Raw genomic sequence first — 18,420 nt, forward strand, 5'->3', positions numbered from 1 at the left:
AAAGAAGCTTCCATTCATTCAGTTGTCCATAGAGCTATTTCTATTCTCTTATACACCGAAAATATTGATTCAGAAATAAATTTGATCAAAAGTATTGCAGTTAATAATGGCTACGAACCCAAAAAAGTAAGTAATATTTTCAACAATAAACGAAGATAGACACGAAGCCCACGCTTTCTACAGTAGTACAAGTTTATATGCCAACTAGCTCTGCAGATGATCAAGAAACTGATGAAATGTATGATGAGGTAAGAGAAATTATTCAGGTAGTGAAGGGAGATGAAAGTTTAATAGTCATGAGTGACTGGAATTCAATGGTAGGAAAAGGAAGAGAAGGAAACGTAGTAGGTAAATATGGAGTGGGGCTAAGGAATGAAATAGGAAGCGGCCTCGTACACTTTTGCACAGAGCATAATTTAATCATAGCTAACACTTGGTTCAAGAATCATAAAAGAATGTTGAATACATGGAAGAAGCCTGGAGACACTTACAGGTTTCAGATAGATTATATAATGGTAAGACAGAGATTTAGGAACCAGGTTTTAAATTGTAAGACATTTCCAGGGGCAGATGTGGACTCTGACCACAATCTATTGGTTATGAACTGTAGATTAAAAGTGAAGAAACTGCAAAAATATGGGAATTTAAGGAGATGGGACCTGGATAAACTGACTAAACCAGAGGTTGCACACAGTTTCAGAGAGAGCATAAGGGAACAATTGACAGGAAGCGAGGAAACAAATACAGTAGAAGAAGAATGGGTACCTTTGAGGGATGAAATAGTGAAGACAGCAATCAAGTAGGTAAAAAGACGAGGGCTAATAGAAAACCTTGGGTAACAGAAGAAATATTGAATTTAATTGATGAAAGGAGCAAATATAAAAATGCAGTAAATGAAGCAGGCAAAAAGGAACACAAACGTCTCAAAAATGAGATCGACAGGAAGTGCAAAATGGCTAATCAGGGATGGCTAGAAGACAAATGCAAGGATGTAGAGGCTTATCTCACTAGGGGTAAGATAGATACTGCCCACAGGAAAATTAAAGAGACCTTTGGAGAAAAGAGAACCACTTGTATGAATATCAAGAACTCAGATGGAAACCCAGTTCTAAGCAAAGAAGGGAAAACAGAAAGGTGGAAGGAGTATATAGAGGGTCTATACAAGGGTGATGTACTTGAGGACAATATTATGAAAATGGAAGAGGATGTAGATGAAGATGAAATGGGAAAGACGATAATGCGTGAAGAGTTTGACAAAGCACTGAAAGACCTGGGTCGAAACAAGGTTCCGGGAGGAGACAACATTCCGTTAGAATTACTGACAGCCTTGGGAGAGCCAGTCTCTACCATCTGGTGAGCAAGATGTATGAAACAGGCGAAATACCCTCAGACTTCAAGAAGAATATAATAATTCCAATCCCAAAGAAAGCAGGTGTTGACATATGTGAAAATTACCGAAGTATCAGTTTAATAAGTCACGGCTGCAAAATACTAACGCGGATTCTTTACAGATCAATGGAAAAACTAGTAGAAGCCGACCTCAGGGAAGATCAGTTTGGATTCCGCAGAAATGTTGGAACACGTGAGGCAATACTGACCTTATGACTTATCTTAGAAGAAAGATTAAGGAAAGGCAAACCTACGTTTCTAGCATTTGTAGACCTAGAGAAAGCTTTTGACAATGTTGACTGTAATACTCTCTTTCAAATTCTGAAGGTGGCATGGGTAAAATACAGGGAGCGAAAGGCTATTTACAATTTGTACGGAAACCAGACGGCAGTTATAAGAGTCGAGGGACATGAAAGGGAAGCAGTGGTTGGGAAGGGAGTGAGACAGGGTTGTGGCCTCTCCCCGATGTTATTCAATCTGTATATTGAGCAAGCGGTAAAGGAAAGAAGAGAAAAATTCGGAGCAGATATTAAAGTTCATGGAGAAGAAATAAAAACTTTGAGGTTCGCCGATGACATTGTAATTCTGTCAGAGACAGCAAAGGACTTGGAAGAGCAGTTGAACGGAATGGATGGTGTCTTGAAGGGAGGATATAACATGAACATCAACAAAAGTAAACCGAGGATAATGGAATGTAGTCGAATTAAGGCGGGTGATGCTGAGGGGATTAGATTAGGAAATGAGACACTTAAAGTAGTAAAGCAGTTTCGCTGTTTGGGGAGCAAAATAACTGATGATGGTAGAAGTAGAGAGGATATAAAATGTAGACTGGGAATGGCAAGGAATGCGTTTCTGTAGAAGAGAAATTTGTTAACGTCGAGTATAGATTTAAGTGTCAGGAAGTCGTTTCTGGAAGTATTTGTATGGAGTGTAGCCATGTATGGAAGTGAAACGTGGACGATAAATAATTTAGATAAGAAGAGAATAGAAGCTTTCGAAACGTGGTGCTACAGAAGAATGCTGAAGATTAGATGGGTAGATCACATAACTAACGAGGAGGTACTGAATATGATTGGGAAGAAGAGGTTTGTGGCACAACTTGTCTAGAAGAAGGGATCGGTTGGTAGGACATTTTCTGAGGCATCAAGGGATCACCAATTTGGTACTGGAAAGCCGCGTGGAGGGTAAAAATCGTAGAGAGGGACCAAGAGATGAATACACTAAGCAGATTCAGAAGGATGTAGGCTGCAGTAGGTACTGGGAGATGAAGAAGCTTGCAAAGGGTAGAGTAGCACGGAGAGCTGCATCAAACCAGTCTCTGCACTGAAGACCACAACAACAACAAGTGTAGCCGTACAGTAAGGGATTTCCTCTCCTTCATATGGACAATATTTTACAGTTATTTACGTTCAAGTTCAACTGCCAGGGCCTGCACCGATCATCAATTCTATGCAGATCGATAGTGTGTTCTGGTGTTGCTACTTTCTTGTAGAGAAACGCATCATCTGCGAACAGTCTTGAAGAACCTCCGACGCTTTCCGCTTGTTCATTTATGTACATGATAAACAGAAGCGCTTCTTCCTCACTTCCTTCGGGTACTCCGGAAATTACCTTTACATCTGTCGATTTTGTTCCGGTAAGAGCGAGGTGTTGAGTTCTGTTTGTTAGGAAGTCGTGAATCTAGTCGCAGATCAGTGCACGGACCAAGGCTAGATGGGTTCAAAGTCATGGGCTCATACTGCCGAGTCCTTTGTAAATCTGAATCGATTTTTAACCACTAAACTAACATCAAATACCCTCTACATATATACTCCACTAGCCACCAAGCGGTGTGTGGCGGAGGGCACAATTCGCGCCAAAGTCACATTTCTCCCCCTCTGTTCCACTCGCGGATCGCGCGAGGGAAAAACGACTGTCTGAACGCCTCAGTGCGAGCTTTAATTTCCCTTATCTTTGAATGGTGGTCTTTGCGCAATTTGTAAGTTGGTGGTAATAATATATGCTCTAAATCCTCGGCGAAGATCGGATTTCGGAATTTAGTGAGCAGCCACTTCTATTTAGCGCGCCAGCAAATGCGTGCCACCTCAAACTTTCTATGAGATTTGTGACGCTCTCGCGATGGCTAAATGTACCAGTCACGAATCTTGCCGCTCTTCTTTGGACCTTCTCAATCTCTTGAATCAGAGCCAACACGTAAGGGTCCCGCGCAGACGAACAATACTCTAAGACTGGACCAACTAACGTATTGTAAAAAATTTCGTTTGTTGAAGGACTGCATCGCTTCAGGACTCTACCATTAGACCGCAATCTAGAGTTCGCCTTGCCCGTTACTTGTGTAATCTGATCATTCCATTTGAGATCATTTCGAATAGTAACACCCAGATACTTGACGGATGTTCCCGCTGCCAAAGACTGGGCATTTATTTAGTAAGTAATGGGGATTTTCTCCTTGTTATACGCAGTAGGTTACACTTACTAATGTTGAGAGGTAACTGCCAGAAATTACACACTATTTTCTGCAAATCCTCATTGATTTGTTCACAACTTTCGTGTGATACTACTTTCCTGTAGAGTACAGCATCATCGGTGTGGTGTCACCGCCAGACACCACACTTGCTAGGTGGTAGCTTTAAATCGGCCGCGGTCCATTAGTACATGTCTGACCCGCGTGTCGCCACTGTGTGATCGCAGACCGAGTGCCACCACACGGCAGGTCTAGAGATACGGAATAGCACTCGCCCCAGTTGTACGGACGACTTAGCTAGCGACTACACGGACGAAGCCTTTCTCTCATTTGCCGAGAGATAGATAGAATAGCCTTCAGCTAAATCCATGGCTATGACCTAGCAAGGCGCCATTAGCATTATATTGCATTTATCTAGAGAGAGTCTCACTTGTATCATCAAGAACGCTGTATACAAATGATGGATTAAAGTTAAGTATTCCAGCAGCTACGTACTTTTCTTTATAGCATTCATTACGTGTCCTGTTTCAGACCTAACGCCCGCCTGCGTGAGTTAGCGCGTGCATCTTGGCCGCCTCTTTCTATTAGTGTAAGTAGTGTTGGCAAGTCTGCCGACACTACAATCGGCAAACAGTCTAATGCCGCTGTCAACACCATCAACCAGATCGTTTATGTAAATCATAAAAAGCAGCGGACCTGTTACGATGCCCTGGGGCACACCAGAAATTACGCTTGTTTCTGTTGAAGTCACCCCATGCATAAAACTGTTAGGAAACTTTCTATCCAACCGCATATGTCACCGGATAGACCGTAAGAGCGCACTTTTTGTAGCAAGCGACAGTGCGGAACTGAGTCGAAGGCCTTTGGAAAGTCGAGAAATATGGCATCAACCTGGGAGCCGGTATCTAGATCCTGTTGTATATCATGCACAAAGAGGGACAGCTGTGCCTCGCACGACCGCTGTTTCCTAAAATCGTTCTGGTTTTTGCAGATAAGCTTCTCAGAATATAGAAACGTCATTATGCCTGAACACAAAATATGTTCCACGATTCTACAACAAATCGATGTCAGTGAAATTGGCCGGTAATTATGTGCATCCGATTTTTTACCCTTTTTATAGATTGCTATGATCTGGGCCTTCTTCCAGTCCCGTGGAACTTTCCGCTGTTCCAGTTCCACCTCTGATAGATGATGGATCAGTTTCATTTCGCTATTTCCTTCTCTTCTTGGTGCTTCACGCTTTTCTCAGGCAGTGCAATGGACTTATTTTGGTCAGGAATGCCCTCTTTGCCTAAGCTAGTCTGCTGCTTGTGTCTCTGTTCTTTCGTACATGGTGTGTTATTTTGCTTCCATTGTAGCAGAATTCCTTACCTTCATCTACTTCATGGTCCCCTATTTTGATGTGAAGTGCATCGCTAATCTCTTTCCTGCTACTGCTCCTTTCTTTGATCTTTCTTTGCTTTACTCTCTGTCCGTAGTGTGTATTCACTAGACTGTCGATTCCATTCAACAGCTTTTGCAATTCTTTTTCGCTTTCAGTGAGAGCAGCAATGTTATCAACGAATTTCTGTGCGACTATTGGACATTTCTTTTGTTTCCATCTTCTTCGTATACACTGATCAGCGAGAACAATATGACCACCGACCTACTATCGATATAAACCCGTCCAGGTGGTAGCAGCGGCACCTGGCGAAGAAAGAATGCTAATCTGACACACGCACCATGCATCTAGTATGAGGGGCGTTTGAAAAGCCCGTGCAAAAATAAAAACTACCTACGTGTTTGGGGTAAACCTTTTTTATTTTTCGACATAGTCTCCTTTTAGACTTACACACTTCGTCCGACGCTGTTCTAATTTGTTCATCCCTTCCGAATAATAGGAATTATCCAAGTCTGCGAAATACCTATTAGTTGCTGCAATCACATCGTTTGAATAAAATATTTGGCCCAGCAGCCATTTCTTCAAATTGGGGAACAAATAGTCGTCCGAGGGAGCCAAGTCTGGAGAATAGGGGGGGATGTGAAATGAGTTGGAATCCTACTTCCATTAATTTTGCAACCACAACTGCTGAGGTGTGTGCTGGTGCATTGTCGTGATGGAAATTTTGCGATCCAATCGCCGACGTTTTTCTTGCAGCTCGGTTTTCAGACGGTCCAATAACGATGAATAAGATGCACCTGTAACAGTTTTACCCTTTTCCAGGTAGTCTATGAGGATTATCTCTTGCAAATCCCAAAAGACAGTCGCCATAAACTTTCCGGCTGAAAGAAAGATTCTCCCTTGGTAACCCATTGTTTAGATTGTTATTTGGCCTCAGGAGTATAGTAATGTATCCATGTTTCATCCAGAGCGACGAAACGACGCTTAAAGTCCTGCGGATTCTTCCTGAACAGCTGCAAACCATCCTTGCAACACTCCACACGATTCCGTTTTTGGTCAAGCGTGAGCAATCGCAGAACCCATCTTGCGGATAGCTTTTTTTTTATTTTTTTTTTTACTTTATTGTTATTGTAAAACCTGTACAAATCAGGTAGGCTGGCAGCAGCACACTACGCCGCTCTTCAGCCATAGCATTTACAATAGTATAAGAACGGAGAATGATAGTGAACAAAGTGACGGGCAAAAGAGAGAGGTCACAGAGACACAAAAAACACGTAGTCGTTCACACGTGGCGATAACAACACTGAAAACACGTTGGCACGGTGCACAGAACACTGATGAATCCGACGGCACAAGTGAATGTAGTAGTGGGACGGCGGACACCATAAAACACTAAACGACGTCACACACACGAGACACAGAAGGCGATGATCCCCGGCACGCGAATGTTCACTATGCGTGTGCGAGTCCAGGGACCTGCCAAGAGAGGAGGAGGAGGAAGGGGAGTGGGAGAGCGAGAGGGGAGAGCAGAGATGCCACGGGCAGGGGAGAGAGGGGGGGAGGGAGGAAGGGGGTGAGGAAGCCCGGGGGAAGAGGGGGGGAGGGAGGGGATGGGGAAAAGGAAAAAGAAGGGAAGAGAAGAGAAGGGAGGGAGAGTGCCGAAAGGAAAGGACACCGGAAGTGGGGGGTGGGGCAGGGTCAAAGTTGATAGGAGGGGTAGATGGAGGGGACGAGGACAACATCAGGGAGAGGGAGTTGGCGGAAGCCACCTTGGGAGAGGGTAAGGAGGGTGGAGAGATGGAGACCGGGCGGGACGTGGGAATACAGGCGCGGCAGCGGGCGGGGACGGGAGAGGATCGGGGATACGAGCGGGTGAGGAGGATCAAGTTTACGGGAGGTGTACAGGATCCATATCCTTTCAAGGCGGATAGCTTTCTCATGTCCAAATGTTTATGCAAACATTATGTACGTGTTCATTCGAGATGCCCACAGCACTAGCAATTTCACGCACCTTAACTCTTCAGTCATCCATCACCATCTCGTGGATTTTATGAATGATTTCTGGAGTCGTAACCTCCACAGGGCGTCCAGAACGTTCAGCATCACTTGTGCCCATATGGCCCCTCCGAAAATTTTGAAACCGCTTATAAACTATTCTAATCGAAGGTGCAGAGTCACCGTAATGTTTATCAACCTTCTCTTTAGTCTCCTGAGGTGTTTTGTCTTTCATAAAGTAATGTTTAATCACCACACAAAATTCTTTTTCTTCCTTGATTCACACGAATGCCAAACACAAAGAAATAGACCAATATGGCTGAAGCTTTATGTGCATTCTATCCAAAGATGCTACTAACTAAACGAAACTTCGATACGCGCCGGTGGCGCCATCTCTCGGACTTTGCACGGACTTTTCAAACGCCCCTCGTATTTCTGTTACCCGTCTTCCGTTGCCTCCGTTCTCAAGCGCAATGTCAGAACAGAGGACAGGTGGTAGGGACAGAGCATCGAGTGACATTATACTGAGTGCACTATCCGAAAATTACCTCGAGCAATTAAACAGAGAACCGACTCGTGGAGATAACACCTTGGACCTACTGATAACAAACAGACCCGAACTTTTCGACTCTGTAAGTGCAGAACATGGAATCAGTGATTATAAGGCCGTTGCAGCATCCCTGAATATGGAAGTTAGTAGGAATATAAAAAAAGGGAGGAAGGTTTATCTGTTTAGTAAGAGTAATAGAAGGCAGATTTCAGACTACCTAACAGTCAAAACGAAAATTTCTGTTCCGACACTGACAATGTTGAGTGTTTATGGAAAAAGTTCAAGGCAATCGTAAAATGCGTTTTAGACAGGTACGTGCCGAGTAAAGCTGTGAGGGACGGGAAAAACCCACCGTGGTTCAACAACAAAGTTAGGAAACTACTGCGAAAGCAAAGAGAGCTTCAAATGATAATTAAATGGACACCCTAGCTGCAAACAGGCGTTGATGTACTTCATTGGGGACATGTTGAAAATGTGTGCCCCGACCGGGACTCGAACCCGGAATCTCCTGCTTACATGGCAGGCGCTCTATCCATCTGAGCCACCGCGGGCACAGAGGATAGTGCGTCTGCAGGGACTTATCCCTTGCACGCTCCCCGTGAGGTCCACATTCCCAACATGTCCACACCACTACATTCGTAGTGCGCCTAATAGATGTTTGCCCATCATACTCATTACTCGTGGCAGATTAATCTACCAAGACCCGTACGAGTTCGGGCATAGCGTGTGCGTTCGCACAGGAAGGTCAATGGCTGGGATCTCCTCTATCCATCTGAGCCACCGCTGGGAGCGTGCAAGGGATAAGTCGCTGCAGACGCAATATCCTCCGTGCCCGCGGGTTCTCAGATGGATAGAGCGTCTGCCACGTAAGGAGGAGATCACGGGTTCGAGTCCCGGTCGGGGCACACATTTTCAACATGTCCCCAATGAAGTACATCAACGCCTGTTTGCAGCTAGGGTGTCCATTTAATTTTCATTTCATTTCCAGCAAAGCTGCATGGTCATCCACGGTAACTGTTCTTTCGGGAACAGATACTTCCGCCATACAGAGTTTAAAAAAAAAAAAAAAGAGAGAGAGAGAGCTTCACTCCAAGTGTAAACGCAGCCAAAATCTCTCAGACAAACAGAAGCTAAACGATGTCAAAGTTAGCGTAAGGAGGGCTATGCGTGAAGCGTTCAGTGGATTCGAAAGTAAAATTCTATGTACCGACATGACAGAAAATCCTAGGAAGTTCTGGTCTTACGTTAAATCAGTAAGTGGCTCGAAGCAGCATATCCAGACACTCCGGGATGATGATGGCATTGAAAAAGAGGATGACAGGCGTAAAGTTGAAATACTAAACACCTTTTTCCAAAGTTGTTTCACAGAGGAAGACCGCACTGCAGTTCCTTCTCTAAATCCTCGCACAAATGAAAAAATGGCTGACATCGAAATAAGTGTCCAAGGAATAGAAAAGCAACTGGAATCACTCAACAGAGGAAAGTCCACTGGACCTGACGGGATACCAATTCGATTCTACACAGAGTACGCGAAAGAACTTGCCCCCCTTCTAACAGCCGTGTACCGCAAGTCTCTAGAGGAACGGAAGGTTCCAAATGATTGGAAAAGAGCACAGGTAGTCCCAGTCTTCAAGAAGGGTCATCGAGCAGATGCGCAAAACTATAGACCTATATCTCTGACGTCGATCTGTTGTAGAATCTTAGAACATGTTTTTTGCTCGCGTATCATGTCGTTTTTGGTGACCCGCAATCTACTCTGTAGGAAACAACATGGATTCCGGAAACAACTGTCGTGTGAGACCCAACTCGCTTTATTTGTTCACGAGACCCAGAAAATATTAGATACAGGCTCCCACGTAGATGCTATTTTCCTTGACTTCCGGAAGGCGTTCGATACAGTTCCGCACTGTCGCCTGATAAACAAAGTAAGAGCCTACGGAATATCAGACCAGCTGTGTGGCTGGATTGAAGAGTTTTTAGCAAACAGAACACAGCATGTTGTCATCAATGGAGAGACGTCTACAGACGTTCAAGTAACCTCTGGCGTGCCACAGGGGATTGTTATGGGACTATTGCTTTTCACAATATATATAAATGACCTAGTAGATAGTGTCGGAAGTTCCATGCGGCTTTTCGCGGATGATGCTGTAGTATACAGAGAAGTTGCAGCATTAGAAAATTGTAGCGAAATGCAGGAAGATCTGCAGCGGATAGGCACTCGGTGCAGGGAGTGGCAACTGACCCTTAACATAGACAAATGTAATGCCTTGCGAATACATAGAGAGAAGGATCCTTTATTGTATGATTATATGATAGTGGAACAAACAATGGTAGCAGTTACTTCTGTAAAATATCTGGGAGTATGCGTGCGGAACGATTTGAAGTGGAATGATCATATAAAATTAATTGTTGCTAAGGTGGGTACCAGGTTGAGATTCATTGGGAGAGTCCTTAGAAAATGTAGTCTATCAACAAAGGAGGTGGCTTACAAAACACTCGTTCGACCTATACTTGAGTATTACTCATCAGTGTGGGATCCGTACCAGATCGGGTTGACGGAGGAGATAGAGAAGATCCAAAGAAGAGCGGCGCGTTTCGTCACAGGGTTATTTAGTAACCGTGATAGCGTTACGGAGATGTTTAGCAAACTCAAGTGGCAGACTCTGCAAGAGAGGCGCTCTGCATCGCGGTGTAGCTTGCTCGCCAGGTTTCGAGAGGGTGCGTTTCTGGATGAGGTATCGAGTATATTGCTTCCCCCTACTTATACTTCCCGAGGAGATCACGAATGTAAAATTAGAGAGATTAGAGCGCGCACGGAGGCTTTCAGACAGTCGTTCTTCCCGCGAACCATACGCGACTGGAACAGAAAAGGGAGGTAATGACAGTGGCACGTAAAGTGCCCTCCGCCACACACCGTTGGGTGGCTTACGGAGTATAAATGTAGATGTAGATGTAGAACTGCCTATTTGATACCTTTTCTAAAGCCAAACCGACCGCCAGCCAGCAGATGGTTGCAATTACTTAGTGACAGTATTTTGGAAGCCTGTGACTTTGTAACAATACATGGCAAGTTGTCGATCCGCCTTTTTCCGTTGTGTTTCAGGCACAACAACAACATAGGGCGCAGCGGGCGCTGGAGCGAGAACAACGGGAGCTGGACCGCGAGATGAGGGAGATGGAGTACCAACAACAACAACAGCAGCAACAACTGCAGCAGCAGCAACAACAGCAGTACCAGCAACAACAGCAGCGGGAGTGCAGGTCTTCATCGCTCCAGTCCATGTGAGTCACGCCCTTCATCTTCTAGTCACCAGTTTTTAAAGGAAAACAAGTGTTGCCATCTTTGCCCCACACCACTGTATCCCTCGTGCTTGATATTTCCCAACTATGCAGATGTTTTTATTCCAGATGTAAATTTTCTGTATGGTAAGCGACCTTGTAGATCCAGTGTGGCATGCGTACTGTAAGACCTTCGGTACACACACCATCAGATTATTTGACATGTCGCTCTAACGAAGTAGAGCGACATGTCTCGTGGTCTAATCGTGGCGTGTTTATCTTCTGCCGTTAGGTCAGACGGTAGAAATGCCACTTGCACGCTTAGAGTAGCGGATTGACGGTGACCAACTTTGAACAGAACTTGATTAATTTTCACACACATTTATTAAAATAATAAAAATCATAGATATTATGTAACTTGATTTTGGATGCTGTTTACAATTGACAATCTGAAGTTCCTTTGGTCTTGGTACGTTAATCTTATTCTCACATATTTCTGATACTTGACAAAAGTGTCTAGTCATTTATCTTCATGGCTATGTACAGGAATATGGTAATCTTATTAGGCGCAGACTGAAACGTGACTGCAGACTAATGCAGACTGACTAATCAGAGGTCTGTACACTCGTTATAATACTTCGCGCGTGTGATCCGCGAGGAGAAAAGGTTCTACGATAGCAGCGATCTCATTGGCTGCGTTACATATTAATACGTGGATCGGCGGAAGCAGGATTTGGTCCGTCTCTAAGGCAGTGCCATCTCGTAGTGGGGAGGCGGACGAGCGCTGCGCCTGCGCTGTTGTGCTTAGCGGGGCGCGCTCTAGTGGGAAAGTTGTGTACACACTGACTACGCGGAACTATGTACACAACATCCAGGAAACAGCATTAGACTTCCTAACAGTCCATTCTCTAACAGGTATCTTTCAACCGCTACGGTGGGACACGACACGTGGAAGATCTGTTTCCCGAATCAGATTTTCACTCTGCAGCGGAGTGTGCACCCATATGAAACTTCCTGGCAGATTAAAACTGTGCGCCGGACCGTTGCCTCTCGAATTTTCATATCAGCGCACACTGCGCTGCAGAGTGAAAATCTCATCCTGGAAACATCCTCCAAGGCTGTGCCTAAGCCATGTCTCTGTAATAACCTTTCTCCAGGAGATCTAGTTCTGTAAGGGTCGCATAAAAGCTTCTGTGAAGTTTGGAAGGTACAAGACGAGGTAATGGCAGAACTGAAGCTGTGAGGACAGGCTGTGAGTCGTGCTTCGGTAGCTGAGATGGTAGACTACTTGCCTGCAAAAGTCAAAGGTCTCGAGTTTGAGTCAGGAAATACTTTTCTCAGACATACAACCAGTTTTTCCCCCAGAGGCAGTGGGAATAAGTTGCGAATTCACTTACAAAAACATAATAAATGGAAGTATGTAGCGAAGATTAATCAGATTCCTTTAAAAAAAATAGTAAGGAAATGAATCATTCCATGTAGGCTTTCACAGCCGGCGTCTTTATCAGTAAACTCTTCCGGGCTAAGTTGCTGTGGTCGATCTGTAGAACTTCTTCTCCCTGACGTTTCGTTCTCAACAGTCGACTCACCTCGGAAGATGTTCTCCGTAGTTGAGAACGAAACGTCAGGGAGAAGAAGTTCTACAGATCGAGCACGGCAACTTAGCCCGGAAGAGTTTACTGATAAAGTAAGGAAATGGTTACCAAGACGCACTGACATTTCTTGTTTACTGGATTGTTTGTGGACAATATGTGAAAAAACACTCGTAGGATCGTGTTGCCAGTGGATGGAAGGGCAATCTGTGAACATTGTAAGGGCTCAAGCCAGGCTCGTGTAGTCACAGTTATCCGAAAGGGGCAGAATGCGGAAGACGTCATGTACAAATACAGAGGAAAAAATCATTACAATTACAGAAAAATTGGATGATTTATTCAAGAGAAAGAGTTTCCCAAATTGAGCAAGTCAGTAACGTGTTGGTCCACCTCTGTCCATTAAACAAGCAGCTATGCAGCTTGGCGTTGATTGATAGTTGTTGGATGATCCCCAGATGGACATCGTGCCAAATTCTGTCTAATTCGCACATTAGATCATCAACACTACGAGCTGATTGACGGGCCCTGCCCATAATGCTGCAAACGTTCTCAATTGAGGAAAGATCCGGTGACCTTGCTGGTCAAGGTAGAGTTTGGCAATCGTATAATGTGCGCAGTCAAGTTGGTATCCCCTGCTGTCTGGGGCATCTCTAGGCACTTCATCGGCCCGGAATCTCGTTCACTGGAGTAAAATTGTCTTCAGTGATAAGCCCCACTTCAAACTGAGCTGCGATGATCTGCAGAAACTTTTCTGGAGACGCCCCGTACAGCGGTGGGGTATCAACCTGACTGTTGCAAGTCGTATGGCCCAAGAAACAGGTGTGATGGTGTGGGGTGCCATTTCTTTTCATAGCAGGAGCCTTTTGATTGTCATCCGCTGCATCCTCACACCACAACGGTAAGTCGATGATACACTACGCCACCTTTTGTTGACATTCATGCCGAGCCATCATGAGCTTACATTTCAGCAAGATAATACCAAACCAGAGAGTTTCTACTGCTTCTCTTGGTGCTTGACAAACCCTACCTTGGATAGCGAGATCGTCGGATCTCTCCCCAACTGAGAAAGTTTGGAGCATTGTGGACATGGCCATCCAACCAAACAGAGTTTTGGCCGGCTGGACAGAATTTGGCACGATTTCCCTCAGGAGAGCAATCAACAATTCTATCAATCTTTGCCAAGCAGAAATACTGCTTGCATAAGGGTCAGAGGTGGACCAATGCGTTTTTGACTTTCTCAATTTGTGAAGCTCTTTCTCGTGAACAAAATCATCCAACTTTTCTAAAACCACAATAGTTTGTTTATCTGTACATGCACATCATATTTACCTATTTCCGCCGCTTTGGATAATTCCTTCGTGGTGAGCCGTTTTAGAGCCCATTATTATTATTATTATTATTGTTATTATTCTATGCATCAGTTACAGCAAAAGAATTTGTATTTAACTAAAAACTACACTCGTGCTCATAAATTAAGGATAATTCTGACACACGGTGAAACAACGTTCTGGTGGGCGTTTTTTGGGTTTAAATCACCTCGGCGTGTGACCACGCGGTGCATTTGACCTGTGGTGACTGTGTGTTGAAAATGGCTCAAAGAACACATACTGATGACGTTATGAGGGGTATAATACTAGGGCGACTGGAGGCTGGTCAAACGCAGTAGGTCGTAGCACGGGCCCTCCGTGTGACACAAAGTGTGATCTCAAGATTACGGCAACGTGTCCAGGGACTACAGTACAGGACGTCCGCAGTGTACAACACCACAAGAAGACAGATATCTCACCATCAGCGCCCGCAGACGGCCACGGAGTACTGCAGGTAGCCTCGCTCGGGACCTTACCGCAGCCACTGGATAAGTCCCATTGTCCTCAGAGCCATTTGAACAGCCACTGGAACAAATGTCTGCGGACACACAGTCTACAGACCACTGAACACACACTGTTTATTCGTCCAGAAACCTGCAAGGTGCAGTCTACTGACCCCTGATCACACGAGAGCCCGTAAAGCCTGGTGTCAAGAACACAGTATATGGTCATTGGAACAGTGGCCCCAGGTTATGTTCACGGACGAGTCCACGTATAGTCTGAACAGTGATTCTCGCCGGGTTTTCATCCGTTGTGTACCAGGAACCAGATACCAACCCCTTAATGTCTTCGGGAGTGACCTGTATGTAGGTCGTGGTCTGATGGTGTGGGGTGGGATTATGATTGGTGCACTTCACCCCTGCATGTCTTTGACAGAGGAACTGTAACAGGTCAGGTGTATCGGGACGTCATATTGCACCAGTATGTCCGCCTTTTCAGGGGTGAAGTGGGTCCCACCTTCCTCCTGACGGAGCATAACGCACGGCCTCACCGAGCTCCCATCGTGGAGGAGTACCTTGAAACAGAAGGTATCAGGCGAATGGAGTGGCCTGCCTGTTCTGCAGACCTAAACCCCATCGAGCACGTCTGGGACGCTCTCGGTCGACGTATCGCTGAACGTCTTCAAACCCCTACGACACTTGAGGAGCTCCGACAGGCACTGGTGCAAGAATGGGAGGCTATACCCCAGCAGCTGCTCGACCACCTGATCCAGAGTATGCCAACCCGTTGTGCGGCCTGCGTACGTGTGCACGGTGATCATATCCCATACTGGTGTCGGGGTACATGCGCAGGAAACAGTGGCGTTTTGTAGGACATGTGTTTCTGGACGGTTTTCTCAACTTACCACCAGTACCGTGGACTTACATATCTGTGTCGTGTGTGTTCCCTATCTGCCTATGCTATTAGCGCCAGTTTTGTGTAGTGCCACGTTGTGTGGCACCACATTCTGCAATTGTCCTTAATTAGGCAAGAATGTCGGAACACTCAGTTCAGTGGAGCGCCTCATTGGACGCATCATGCAGTCTCTTAAAATACCACCAGGGAAATGCGTGTCAGAGCGTTCATTCACAATGCGGCTCGTGGTCCGAATGTCAACACAGTTACAGGTACTGTCCATTGCGGAAGCCCCATTTGTGCGTCTTGTTTATTTCAACGTACCCTCTCCAGTCCGGAATCTATTGCGCTGTACCCACACCTCCCTAGTACAATCTAAGCCCGGAATCTTAAAAGCTGTATTGTCAGTAAGTCTGTGCTTCGGGCTTTTCATGGCTTGCCAAGCACGTTTCCACCCAGCGTCGCGGTTGAACCAAATGGAGACCATTTTGACTACTACCTCATTTGTTGCTGTTCTGGATTTGAGGCGTTTCTTGGGCAGCGAGAGTAAATCTCTGTGTAGAGGGATTGATTCTTTTTTTGAGAAACTTACCGACCAACTTTGTAGAGAGCCACCCTTCGACGAAGATGAGCTGGACAGCTGTTCGATAGTGTTAGTAGCCATTGCGTAGCCCTAGATTTGACTGCGCCGCTATTGGTTCTCATAGCTGCGTTCAAATGAAAGTCAGCTATCTTGACAAGAGCGCTGCGATTTCAAACTGGTGCCCAATATCCAGAGTGTGCCAACGCAAGGGATCCTCCACAGAGAACTGACGTTTTTGCTCCTCGTGTACTGCCTACCACTCATGTTTGTACCTCCTTAACTTGTCATAATGGTGTTTCCGTACGTCAGCGTATTGTCTAATGTGACGCTAAGGTGTTTTGGCTTATCGCTGCACTTGACTAGGTGGAGAGGGCCGAACCGTGGTCTATCAAATGTACAGTTCGGCTTTTTAACAACTGAAAATACTATATTCTCTTTTCTCTGTGAGGTACTGGATGGGCTAAACAAAAGGTTTCGAACGCTTGGCATATTTTTTTTTTTTACTTAAGTAAGGCATTTGATTGTGTTGATCTCAAAATATTGCTCCAGAAGTTGGACCATTACAGAATACGGGGAGTAGCTCACAATTGGTTCACTTCTTACTTTACCAACAGGCAGCAAAAGGTCATTATTCACAATGTTGATAACGGCTGCGATGTGGGGTCTGAGTTGGGTACTGTCAAGTGTGGGGTGCCCCAGGGATCAGTGTTGGGGCCACTCCTGTTCCTTGTTTATATAAATGATATGCCTTCTAGTATTACAGATAACTCTATAATATTTCTGTTTGCTGATGACACTAGCTTGGTAGTAAAGCATGTTGTGTGCAACATTGGCTCGGTTTCAAATAGTGCAGCACATGACCTAAGTTCATGGCTTGTAGAAAATAAACTAACGTTAAATCGAAGTAAGACTCAGTTTTTATAGTTTCTAACACACAATTCAACAAACCCTGACGTTTTAATTTCACAGAACAGTCATATGATTAGTGCAACAGAACAGTTCAAATTTCTAGGTGTTGAGGTAGATAGTAAGCTTTCGTGGAAAGCCCACGTTCAGGATCTTGTTCGAAGACTTAATACTGCCATTTTTACTATTCGAACGGTATCGAAAGTGAGTGATACTTCGACACGTAAATTAGTCTACTTTGCATATTTTCATTCACTTATGTAAAATGGTATTATGTTTTGGGGTAACTCTTCCCATTCTAGAAGGATATTTTTGGCTCAGAAACGGGCGGTCCGGGCAATAAGTGGTGTGAGTTCACGAACCTCTTGTCGACCTCTGTTCACGAGTCTGGGTATTTTGACATTGGCCTCTCAATATGTATATTTCTTATTGTCGTTTCTTGTTACCAATATCAGTTTATTCCCAAGAACAAGCAGCTTTCACTCAGTTAATACTTGGCAGAAATAAAACCTGCATTTGGATCGGACTTCCTTAACTCTTGTGCAGAAAAGGTGTGCAATATACTGCTGCATCCATTTTCAATAAGCTACCACTCGAATTCAAAAATCTTAGCAGTTATCCACGCGCTTTCAAATCGAAACTGAAGAGTTTCCTCATGGGTCAGTACTTCTAGTCCGTCGAGGAGTTCCTTGAAAAATTAAGCTGATTCTTATTGTATTGCTGATAGCGTTTACTTAAACTTATGGACTGACTCTTTTCAGGTTGATGAGGATTTAATTTTATCTGTTATTACTTTTATGTTGTAATTTCATGTACTGACGCGTTCCATGACCTTGGAGATTTGCTCCTCGATTTGGTCCTACGGAACTTGACGTGTAAATAAATAAAAAAATCATCCTTGCTGATGCTATACGATTAGAGGAGTGGAAAACACGTACTTCTGTTTCAGAAACATTAGTCTCCACGTCGTAAAATATTCATAAAATTCGGTAAGGCCGTTTTTTAGGTGTTCGTGACATGCAGAAAGATCTTCACTCTCACAGGAAATTGCAAGGTCATATGCATACTCGAATTTCCGACCGATCGTGTTCGGCAGTTCTGCTATGTAGAGACTGAATTACCCTGGAGCAACAACAGAGGGTTGAGGTAAGCCACCACTGAATAAATGTCAGCTCACCTTACTTACACCTTGGTGTACTTTGCCCAACATGTATCTAATAAATGAGATTATTCTGAGCTGTCTGACGTTTGTTTGTAATTACTAGTCTATTACTAACGCTGTGATTTTGATTCAGTTCTGTTTTAAACTCAGTCTGAGAAGCTCATGCCGTAGTTGGAGCAGTACTGCAAGAACTGGGTGGAGATGTTAAAAATCTGTGATTCTGAAAGTGAGATAATAATTTTCTGTATCTAAGATTCACGGAACCGTGTTTTCCGTTTGTTCTGTTTAATAATAACTGATTGGATGCATATTACGAATTTCAGCAAATATGAAATAACAGATGTGTGTTTGTTTGACAGCTGGAGAAAACAGTTCAGTTTGGTTAAGGTATTTAAAGGAAAAGAGAATATAACTCTT

The 18,420-nt window shown here is 44.5% G+C and overlaps 1 protein-coding gene and 1 non-coding gene across 2 annotated transcripts in view; one reads left to right on the forward strand and one right to left on the reverse strand.

Annotated features, from left to right (window-relative positions):
- Positions 1-18,420, forward strand: part of LOC124553489 (voltage-gated potassium channel subunit beta-2) — a 753,666-nt gene that overhangs the window by 56,693 nt on the left and 678,553 nt on the right. The window contains exon 2 of the mRNA XM_047127344.1: positions 10,883-10,959. Within this exon, the coding sequence (XP_046983300.1) occupies positions 10,883-10,959 (77 nt within the window). The remainder of the gene's footprint in view (positions 1-10,882; positions 10,960-18,420) is intronic.
- On the reverse strand, positions 8,257-8,331 carry Trnat-ugu. The gene has a single exon. It is a non-coding gene; the product is annotated as a tRNA-Thr (tRNA).

The sequence above is a fragment of the Schistocerca americana genome, chromosome 11, assembly GCF_021461395.2.
Source record: "Schistocerca americana isolate TAMUIC-IGC-003095 chromosome 11, iqSchAmer2.1, whole genome shotgun sequence".
Taxonomy (NCBI): Eukaryota; Metazoa; Arthropoda; class Insecta; order Orthoptera; family Acrididae; genus Schistocerca; species Schistocerca americana.